The sequence below is a fragment of the Chiloscyllium plagiosum genome, unplaced genomic scaffold (genome assembly GCF_037043375.1).
Source record: "Chiloscyllium plagiosum isolate Xiang-an unplaced genomic scaffold, Cpla_swu_hap1 HiC_scaffold_47, whole genome shotgun sequence".
Taxonomy (NCBI): domain Eukaryota; kingdom Metazoa; phylum Chordata; class Chondrichthyes; order Orectolobiformes; family Hemiscylliidae; genus Chiloscyllium; species Chiloscyllium plagiosum.
The window spans coordinates 5,043,799-5,054,908 of NW_028270185.1; the positions used below are offsets into that span (position 1 = coordinate 5,043,799).

The 11,110-nt window shown below is 42.2% G+C and overlaps 1 protein-coding gene across 4 annotated transcripts in view; it reads right to left on the reverse strand.

The window, feature by feature from the left end:
* Window positions 1–10,540, reverse strand: part of LOC122542753 (SPARC-related modular calcium-binding protein 1-like) — a 100,486-nt gene extending 89,946 nt beyond the window's left edge. For 2 of the 4 annotated variants that reach the window (XM_087984122.1, XM_087984120.1), the window contains exon 1: window positions 10,159–10,538. In XM_087984122.1, coding sequence (XP_087840248.1) covers window positions 10,159–10,245 — 87 coding nt within the window. In that variant the 5' untranslated portion in view covers window positions 10,246–10,538. Of the gene's footprint in view, window positions 1–10,158 lie in introns of all 4 variants that reach the window. The other 2 variants (XM_087984121.1, XM_043680754.2) reach the window with 2 other exon arrangements.
* Window positions 10,541–11,110: the final 570 nt, after the last annotated feature.

Sequence of the window (11,110 nt, forward strand, 5' to 3'; positions counted from 1 at the left end):
CTTGATTGACACCACATTCACTGATGGTCAGTAGCGTTAGCATGTATCATTTACAGGGTGCATTTCAGAAATTCACCAAAGCACCTTACAAAACAACAACCACTCTGGTTTGGAAGGACAAAGCAAGAAGATACATGAGACCACCACTACCTACATGTTCCCCTCCAAGCCTCTCACCATCCAGATTTGTAAATATATCACTGTTCTTTCAATGTCACTGGGTCGAATGGTTAGCGCTCCCTTCCTGATGATATTGTGGGTGGCCCAACACCAAATGAATTGCAACAGCTAGTGAAGGCAGCTCACTGCCACCTTCAAGGGCATTTAGGGCTAGGCAATAAATGCTGGCCCAGCTGGCAACACTCATATCTTATGAGTGGAATTCATTCGACCACAGGATTTAGGAGCAGAATTAGACCATTTGGCCCATTGAGTCTGCTCTGCCATTCGATCATGGCTGGCATGTTTCTGAACCCCATTCTCTTCTTCCTGTAATCTTTGATCCACTTACTAATCAAGAACCTATCTGTCTCTATCTTAAAGATACTCAATGAGTTCCACAGATTCACCACCCTTTGGCTGAGGAAATGATTTCTGTCCTAATGGTGGAAACATCTTTTCCATCTTCAGTCTATCCAGACCTCTCCATATTCTGCAAGTTTCATCCTCTAAACTCCAGCAAATATAGACTCAGAGTCCTCAGCTGTCCCTCAAATGACAAAGCCTTCATCCCTGGGATCATTCTTGAAAACCTCCGCTGTAACTTGTCGAAGGCCAGCACATCCTTCCTTAGATATGGGGCCCAAAACTGCTCACAATATTCCAAATGGACTCTGACCAGAGCCATCAATGCTGCCACAATCTCTTCAGCTATCTCCTTCAGAATTCTGGACTGTCTGGGTTGTTTATCCACCTTCTTTCAGTTTCCCCAGCACTTCCTTCTTAGTGATGGCCATACATTCACCTCTACCCTGATTTTCGAAGTTCTGGTATGCGACTAGATTCTTCCACTATGATGACTGATGCAGAGTACCTGTTAGGTTACTCCACCATTTATCACACCAGACTGTGGTGGACATCGACACTGAATAAATTTAAAGAGTTGATAGACAGACTTTTAATTAGTAATGGGTGGAAGGGTTATGGAGAGTGGGCAGGAAAGTGGAATCGAGGCTGAGATGCAATCAGCCATGATCATATTAAATAGTGGAGCAAACTCAAGGGGCTAAATTCCCTACTCTTGCTTCTAGTTTTGCCTTAGGAATGTATTGAATCACCCATAAAATTTCATTACAACACTCAGATGGGGCTACAATGTGGTGGACCACTGCACTTTCTTCATTAGCTGGTATTTGAGACGATCTTCATTTTTAAGACAATCTCTTTTAAATAATAATATTCAGGGACTGTTTCTGATTCAGTCATGAGAAGGCTGTCTGGTATAAATTTTTCACTCTGTTTGTTGCATTTCTATTAAAAAAATGTATGTTATACATCTGTTTCATTCATTTCAACTTCATCCTTTTTAGTTACATTTTCAAAAATTAAGCCCAATAACTGAATTTTCAAATCCTCTCCATGTTTCATAGACTCCTTTTCTTCCAGTCTGATTCTTTGGGCCTAGGATCTAGTCACAACACAGTCAGAAAACAATACAAAAGGTCCTTTAGTAACATTTCAGTTTCTTCTGCCTTCACCAGTTGTAGCTATACTTCTTGAATCTGCCAAATCATTTCCCAACATAACCAATTATTTCTTTAGGAATTTGTTTCAATACTCCCACTGCAACATTTCAATTTACCAAGTCAACCTTTAAACCAACTCTATATAATGACATTAGATTGTAGCCTCCATGTATACATAGAAATAGAACAGGACAGCGCAGTACATGTCCTTTGGTCCTCGATGTTGAGCTGAGCAGTGGAACCAGTCTGAAGCCATCTATCCTACACTATTCCATTTTCACCCATATGTTTATCTAATCACCACTTAAATACCCTTAAAGTTGGGGAGTCGACTAGTGTTGCAAGCAGTGTATTCCATGCCCCGACTACTGAGTAAAGAAACTACCTCTGACATCTGTCCTATATCTTTCACCTGTCAATTTAAAGCTGTGTCCACTCGTGCTAGCCATCGCCATCCGAGGAAAAAAGCTCTCACTGTCCATCTTATCGAACCCTCTGATTATCTTATACGTCTCAATTAAGTCACCTATCAACCTTCTTATATCTAATGAAAACAGCCTCAAGTCCCTCAGCCTTTCCTCATAAGACCTTCCTACCATACCAGGCAACATCCTAGTAAATTTCCTCAGAACCCTTTCCAAAGCTTCCACATCTTTCCTGTAATGCAGTGACCAAAACGGTACGCAGTACTCCAAGTGTGGCTGCACCAGAGTTTTATATTTTGAAGCATGACCTCATAGCTCCAAAACTCAATCCTTGTACCAATAAAAGCTAACACACCGTATGCCTTCTTAACAACCCTATCAACCTGGGTGGCAACTTACAGGGATCTATGTACCTGGACACTGGGATCTCTCTGCTCATCTACACTACCAAGAATCTTACCATTAGCCCAGTACTCTTTATTCCTGTTGCTCCTTCCAAGGTAAAGCACTTCATACTTTTCCACATTAAACTCCATTTGCAATCTCACAGTACAACTCTGCAGCTTATCTATGTCCCTCTCTAACCTGCAACATCCTTCAGCACTATCCACAACTTCACCACCTTATTGTCATCCGCAAATTTACTAACCCATCCTTCTATGCCCTCATCCAGGTCATTTATAAAAATGACAAACAGTAGTGGCCCCAAAACAAATCCTTGCAGTACACCACTAGTAACTGAATTGCAGGATGAACATACCGGAATGAAATCTGGCTTGATAGATCATTACCATCAAGTGGGCTTGATGGGCCAAATGGCCTGTTCCTGCTCCTATTCACTGTTTCTAAAACTCTACCTGCTACAGCACAAATGAACATCTTACTCAGGAACTGCAATATAATGGTCAATGTGGGAAAATAAAGTACAGCATTGGTTCAGCAAAAATGCTGTTCTGCCATTAAGTCTGTGGCACATTAGAGAAAGGTGTACATACAGAAAATCTGATCTTGGAGGTTATTGACACTGATACATGGTGTTCGCAATGGAAAACAGTTCCCTTTTCCAACTTGATTGTTTTAGGGAGAAGTCTTGAGGAGAAAGATTGCACAAATAACTCAACCTGAAGCAATATCGTAAAACTTTAAAAAACCGAAGAAACTGTTCTGAAGGTCACTAAACCTGAAACGTTACCTCTGATTTCTCTCCACAGATGCTGCCTGACCTGCTGCGTTTTTTCCAGCAATTTCTGATTTTGTGTTTGATCATGAAACTCCACTTCAGCAGCTCTGTGATTGGAAGCAGGTAGACTATTAGGGTGGAGGTCTACACAAAGGAAGATAATTCCTCCACGCCTCTTCATCTGCCTCCAATCCAAACCTGGATTTGGGATTCATATTTTCTGTAAGGTATGTTCCACCATGACTTCCATTATCAAAAGGGAACCTACCAGGGCAAGGCTACAAACTACCATCTTGCAAGGATGCACCAAAAGAGATAGCAAGGAAGCTGAAGGTGCCTGGCTACTTTAACATGTTTACTTTATCCATTTTAATCCTTGGCTGAAGCCCAGCCATTCAGCAGATATATTCTTGAACTTAACTCGGTATGTGAGATTTCCACAAGATTCTGTCCCTCTTCTGGGAAACCTTGTGACCTTCATTACCGTTTCACAGAGTCTAGGGCCACTTTGCACATAGCAGTGCTGGGAAACAGCACTAGTGCTATTTGCATACGGGAAGCAAGGAAGTTTCCAACAGATACAGGGCAAGAGATATCCCAGTCGTGGTGCCATTAGGCCTCACTGCCTGAATTTTGTCTCATTCAATGTTGTAAAATTATGTGAATTCAGCAAAGAATTAAATACTAGGCAGGCTTTGAAACCAACATTCTATCAAACCTCCCAGATTCCCAATAGGCACATCAGGTTAAAGTGATGTATCTGGACTTGGAGATATCAGTAGTTATTTTAAAATGCAAATATTGGTTCTCCTCAATTCTTAAATTATTACTGTTAATCAAGACAGAAAGATCAGAGGACCTATTAAATGAAACACTGACAGATTGCAGTTCTATGATACAGTAGAGGCTCTGAGCAGTTAATGTGTGTATAGTGTAGAACTTTGTCACTCCAGCGATCTTTGTCACTGGTGATGTTATACTGTGCCATCCTGGTATTTACTGATATAACTCAAATTCTGCAGCACAGCAAAGTTGCAAAATACCTGCTCAATATTAAGGAGGAACACATTGAAACCTCAGATATTTTCACAGTTAGTAGAAGCTCCGTGATGCTAATGAAAATAAGAATCAAGATGCTTCAAAGCTCCTGCCAATAGTGTTTTACATCAATTTCTCAAAGTTCTCAGTTTGAACTTAAATTGAAAGTTTAAAAACATAAATGCTGGCAACTCACATCAGCTGCTGGTCTATTGATTGGGCAGCCACACACACTCACATTCTCCCTTAACCACACACAAACCCACACCCATGTATTGCCCCTTATAAGAGATGTATGGCCATCTCCAGATGGATAGAGGAAGTGTGTCAGTGATATCCTCAAGGCGTCACTGGCATAGTGTGACATTCCCACAGAACCCTGGGAATCACTGACCCAAGACTGTCCAAAGTGCTGGAATAACATCCTGGAAGGCATTGAGCACCTGGAGACTTGCTGTTGGGAAAAAGCAGAAGCCAGGCAAAAACAGTGAAAAGGGCAACACCCCACCCAGCTCTCCCCAGGACCACCTTTCTGGCCCAGGTCTTACAGAGCCTGCGGTAGCTCCATAGGTCTGTACAGCCACCTACTGACACTCTGAGAGTGGAAGAGAGTCATCCTCATCTGTGAGGGACTGCAAATGATGCCACTACAGACACATTCTCCTCATCACAAATGCACACATCAAGGTCCATTTAAACTCCTTAAGAAATAAATTTGTAATCTCAATTGAAGTGAAGCATATTCTTATGTAGGTCCTCATGATTAAAATGTTTGGCAAACTCTGTTCCAATTTGTTTGCAAAAACATCTGATGCTATTATATAAATCCTGCTGGAATGCATTAGCTCTCCATAACATTACAGCAATCAAAATTACCGCTGAAGGCAGGTCCTGTGGGTAACCTACACAGATCAAAGCTGAATTGAAAAGCAGCTCACTTTGTCACTGCCATCAAAACGAGCCACCAAGTTGGGTGTATGTAATTTTAATGTCCATCTTGCCAACTGGAAATGAGATCATGCCTTCAGGCCTGCTCTTGCCCATCAAGGCATTGGCAATTAAAGAAAACAAATTAAAATCTATACATTGTACTTGTATTCATTTTTTCACACTGAAGATATATTTTGGGAATGCCAATTATATATACTCACTTTTATTCACTTCCACTCTCCAACTCAGGCACTTGCCAAAATGATTTATGAAATAACCAGGGACAACCCTGGTAATTATAGGCCAGTGAGCCTACTTTGGTTGTGGGTAAGGCATTGGAAAAGGTTATAAGAGATAGAATTTATAATCACCTGGAAAGGAATAAGTTGATTAGGGGTAGTCAACACGGTTTTAAGAAGAGTAGGTCATGCCTCACTAACCTTATTGGATTCTTCAAGAAGGTGACAAAACAGGTGGATGAAGGTAAAGCAGTTGATGTGGTGTATATGGATGTCAGTAAGGCGTTTGATAAGGTCCACACGGTAGGCTATTGCACAGAATACAGAGTTTCAGGATTGAAGGTGATTTAGTGATTTGGATCAGAAATTGGCTAGCTGAAAGAAGATAGAGTGATGGTTGATGGGAAATGTCCATCCTGGTGCTCAGTTACCAGTGGTGTGCCACAAGGATCTGTTTTCGGGCAACTGCTGTTAGTCATTTTTATAAATGATCTGGATGTGGGCGAAGAAGGATGGGTTAGCAAATTTGCGGTTGATGGGTGATGACACTAAGATAGGCAGAGTTGTGGATAGTGCTGAAGGATGTTGTGGGTTACAGAGAGACATAGATAAGCTGCAGAGCTGGGCTGAGAGGTGGCAAATGGAGTTTAATGTGGAAAGGTGTGAAGTGCTTTACCTTGGAAGGAGCAACAGGAATAAAAAGTACTGGGCTAATGGTAAAATTCTTGGCAGTGTAGATAACAGAGAGATCTCTGTGTCCAGGTGCATAAATCCCTGAAAGTTGCCACCCAAGTTGATAGGGTTGTTAAGAAGGCATATGGTGTGTTGCAGTTTATTGGTAGAGGGATTGATTTTTGGAGCCACGAGGTCATGCTTCAGCTGTACAAGGCACTGGTAAGGCCACACCTGGAGTATTACATACAGTTCTGGTCACCGCATTATAGGAAGGATGTGGAAGCTTTGGAAAGGGTTCAGAGGAGTTTTACTAGGATGTTGCCTGGTATGGAGGGAACGTCTTACAAGGGAAGTCTGAGGGAACTGAGGCTGTTTTCATTGGAGAGAAGGAGGTTGAGAGGTGACTTCATTGAGACGTATAAGATAATCAGAGGGTTAGATAGAGCTGACAGTGGGAGCCTTTTTCTTCAGATGGTGAAGGCTAACACGAGGGGACATAGTTTTAAATTGAGCGGTGATAGATTTAGGACAGATATCAGGGGTAGTTTATTTACTCAGGGAGTAGTAGGGGCATGGAATGGCCTGCCTGCAACAGGAGTAGATTCGCCAACGTTATGGGCATTTAAATGGGCATTAGACATACACATGGATAATAGAATGGTGTAGGTTAGATGGGCATCAGATTAATTTCACAGATCGGCACATCAACGAGGGCCAAAGAGCCTGTACTCTACTGTAATGTTCTATGTTAACATTTAAAAGGCATTTGGATGGGTATATGAACAGGAAGAGTTTGTAGGGATATGGGTCAGGTCCTGGCAGGTGAGACTAGATTGGGTTGGGATATCTGGTTGGCATGGACAGGTTGGACCAGAGGGTCTGTTTCCATGCTATACATCTCTATGACTCTATGTTAACTCTGATGTTGCACTTCTTCACAGCAACCAATCCCACATTGACCCATTCTCTTGCAGTGTATAATGCAATATTATGCAATATTTTCCCCTGCCTACACTACTTACTGTGGCAAAAACATTCCATGTTCCATCAATCCTCTGTGCAGAGAAGTTTCCCCTAATCTCTCTCTGCCAACTGCAGGAGAAGAGTTCAAGAAGGAGAGCATGATGGAAGTGTGTCTTCCACTGTGAAACCTGAGGTTCACACCAGAGATGTGGTCATTCTTGTGCCAAGAGCAGGCTGATTCTTTGCATCTGTCTGATGAGAGCGTTTCACTGAAGCAATGGTACAATGAATCCTCCATCATCGCAGGATGAGGCAGAAAGCAGGCAATCAGATGCTTACAAACAAACTGCCTGAGGGCACTGTGATAAAATAATTGCACCCGACAACAAATCCATTCTCCGCACTTACCTGATCGATATATCACAGTGCAGATTCCATAAGATATAGGAGCAGAAATTAGGCCATTCAGCCCATCGAATCTGCACTGCCATTCAATCATGGCTGGTTCTTCCCTTTTCTATAAAAGAAAAAGGAAACTTTTGCATTTACGTAGCACTTTTCACAACTACCCGGCACCACAGAGTGCTTAACAGCCAATGAAGCACTTTTGAAGTGTAGTCACTGTTGTCATGTAAACAGAATCACTTAGCTTTCAGGAAATAAAGATACTATGGAAATATATTTAACTTGAAGAATTAATTTACAATAGAATTATTGAGAAAGCAGAAGGTAATGGAGTAGAGATCGTAGATGTGAAAGGAAGAGTGTTTTTTAACCTCCAGAGGTCACAGCAACTTTCAGAAAGATAAGGTTGTTATAGTGGGGGCGTGAGAAATGAATTTAAGTAATATCTACTATATTATTTTTTATTATATTAATTGCTATGTTTGAAATAAAATATATTATAATCATAAGGAACAGGCGAGAGGATATCCACTCCATTCGGTAACAGGAATACAGAATACTGGATTAATGGAAAGATTCTTGTTAGTGTGGATGAGTAGAGAGATCTCAGTGTCCATGTACGTAGATCCCTCAAAGCTGCCACCCAGGTCGATAAGGTTGTCAAGAAGGTGTATGGTGTGTCAGCTTTTATTGGTAGAGGGATTGAGTTTGGGAACCATGAGGTCATATTGCAGCTGTACAAAACTCTGGTGCGGTAGCACTTGGAGTATTGCATACAGTCCTGGTCACTGCATTACAGGAAGAATGTGGAAGCATTAGAAAGGGTGCAGAGGAGATTTATCAGGATGTTGTCTCGTATGGAGGAAAGGTCTTATGAGGAAAGACTGAGGGACTAGAGGCTTTTTTCATTGGAGGGAAGAAAGTTGAGAGGTGACTTAATAGAGTCATACAAGATGGTCAGAGGATTAGATAGGGTGGATAGTGAGAGCCTTTTTCCTTGGATGATGATGGCTAGCATGAGGGGATGTAGCTTTAAACTGAGAGGTGATAGATATAGGACAGGTGTCAGAGGTAGGTTTTTTACTCAGAGAGTAGTAAGATCATGGAACGCCCTGCCTGCAACAGTAGTAGAAGCGCCAACTTTAAGGACATTTAAATGGTCATTGGATAAACAGATAATGGAATATGATTTGGAGATGCCATTGTTGGATTGGGGTATACAAAGTTAAAATGGTGTTGTGTGATTTTTAACTTTGATAATGGAATAGTATAGGTTAGATGAGATTCAGATTGGTTTCACAGATTGGCACAACATTGAGGGCTGAAGGACCTGTACTGCGCTGTTCTATGTTCATATGGTCTGGAACTTTTCAATTAGTTCCATTCCTCTGTTCTTTGCCCTTGGTTCTGCCTTTTGCTTTACCAATTCCAAGCCACTTACCAGATTTCCTTTTGAAAGTAACTGTTGAATGAGTTTCTACCACATTTTCAGACAACGCAATCGAGGTCATTATGACAGGCAGTAATCATTTTCCTCGTCCCCGCTGCTTCAAACTTCATTTCGGTTTTCTCTGTCGCCTGCGGATGGTAACTAACCTGCTGTTCATTTCTAGCAAGTGCCCTTTAACAGGTTGATTCAGGCTGCTCACAGCAATCTAGTGAATAAAACTGCGACCTCTAGGGGAAATATTCACAAACTGAGGCAACCCGCCACAATCACACTATCGGTATTTATGGACATTTACGAAATTGTCTAAATCTTCTGCTGCGTGACGTACTTATTAAGAGGAACACAAATCGTTCACGAAATAGGCCAAGCTTCCTTCCTTATTCAGTGGGAGCAGTTTTACTGAAATTCGCCCTGTAACTGTGCACACAGAGAGACAGAAGGAAAGGAGTTTGCGTTGTTACCCAGCCGATCACAGCCTGTTCGGACTCGTCCTGCACTGAATGATCAGAGCCACAGGAGCAACTTTAACTCAGGTACATGCAGCAGATTACACACTCTCCAGCCGAAACTCCGCAACGTGCGTGTGTGAAAACACCACAACTGAGCAGAAAATATCTGAATTCTGGATTTCAAGAATATCCCCAAATGCAGATCAATATAGAAATGGAATTCTATGAAATAATTCTTAGTTTATTTTACCCATCTCTTTAATTTTGTGAAACATAGGTTCAAATTGTCTTCAGTACAATATTATTCCCAACACCTAAACGTTATCGAATCCTCCCACTGTAATAATGTAGGTACAAACAATGACTGCAGATGCTGAATTAGTGGTGCTGGAAAAGCACAGCAATTCAGGCAGCATCCAAGGAGCAGTAATAATGTGTCTAATATGAGGGACTTATAGATTATGATTCCCTACACAGCAAGTGAAGTACAGAGTACTTCAGTTAGTTCATTGCGTCTGGGCCAGTGTTGTGGCGTTGTAACCGGTTGTATAAATACAAGTTCTGCCTGACTATATTGGGAGGAAATGTATCTTTAAACTGGTTTTAAATAGCTATAACTGTATCAAAAGGGAATGAGTTATTTGACCGCAGTGGATGCGTTTATATAAAGGAATCTGGGAGAGCTCGGATCGGGATGCAGTTTGAAGTTTGCCGCTTACCAGAGTCCTGTCGAACCGGTGGGGTTTGGAAGTCGCGGAGAAACCGAACAGCTCAATGGTCAAAAGGATGAGAGGGAAAGGCGACATCCCGTAACAACACAGTGCGGATGGAAAGAGACAGAGAGAGAGGTTCCGGAAGTGGCTTTTCAGAAAGTGCCCGTTTCCACGTTAAAACAAAAGACTTCTCGCCTTGTCAGTTTCGGCGTGAAGTTTCGTCTGTTACTTGTGCACGCTAATAAATCGCTGCTGGTTACTGGAGTGTATGGACCTGAATTATCTTCCGCTCCCGGAATGCTGGTTGCCCGAGTGAAGCGGTTCTTTCAGTCAGTGGTGCCTGTGGCTTTTGACCGCCCACCCCCTCGAAGCTCTTCACGAAAGATGATCGCTGCCACTTTTAACGGGACTGTTTGGAACCAGTCGACCCACGTGGAAAACGAACAACCCCACCCACTTCGGCCCCAACCCTGCCTCCCATTGTCTGTAAACCCTGCCCAGCGATTTGTTTCCTGTCCAGATGGTTGTTACAAAAGCACTCACTCTTCCATGTGCATTTAAGTCCTAACCGTTTTACAGTTCCGTCTTTTTCTTGTTCCCAGTCACATCTCAAATCATTTTAAGTTTATCCACTTGCCACCATCAATCAAGAATACCTTGCATTTATTTGGCGCCGTTCACATCACCTGTAGGTCCCAAAGCACCTCACTTTTCATGGATTATTCTTTGACTGTCAACTCTCTACTCTTCAAAAGCGGAGGCCCCGGTTTAACCTCTTGCCGAAAAGATACATCTGTGATCTTCCGACTCAGAGGCAATTGTGCTGGAACTGAGCCAGTCTGATTCACGAGCTTGTCTTTTAGTCAAGTCTAGTGAAGTGAGTGAAAAGGAGATTCGGTCTGAGCTCGGTTTGGCCTCTCCTTTCGAATTTCTGATGTCCAACCCCACTAATGAATGT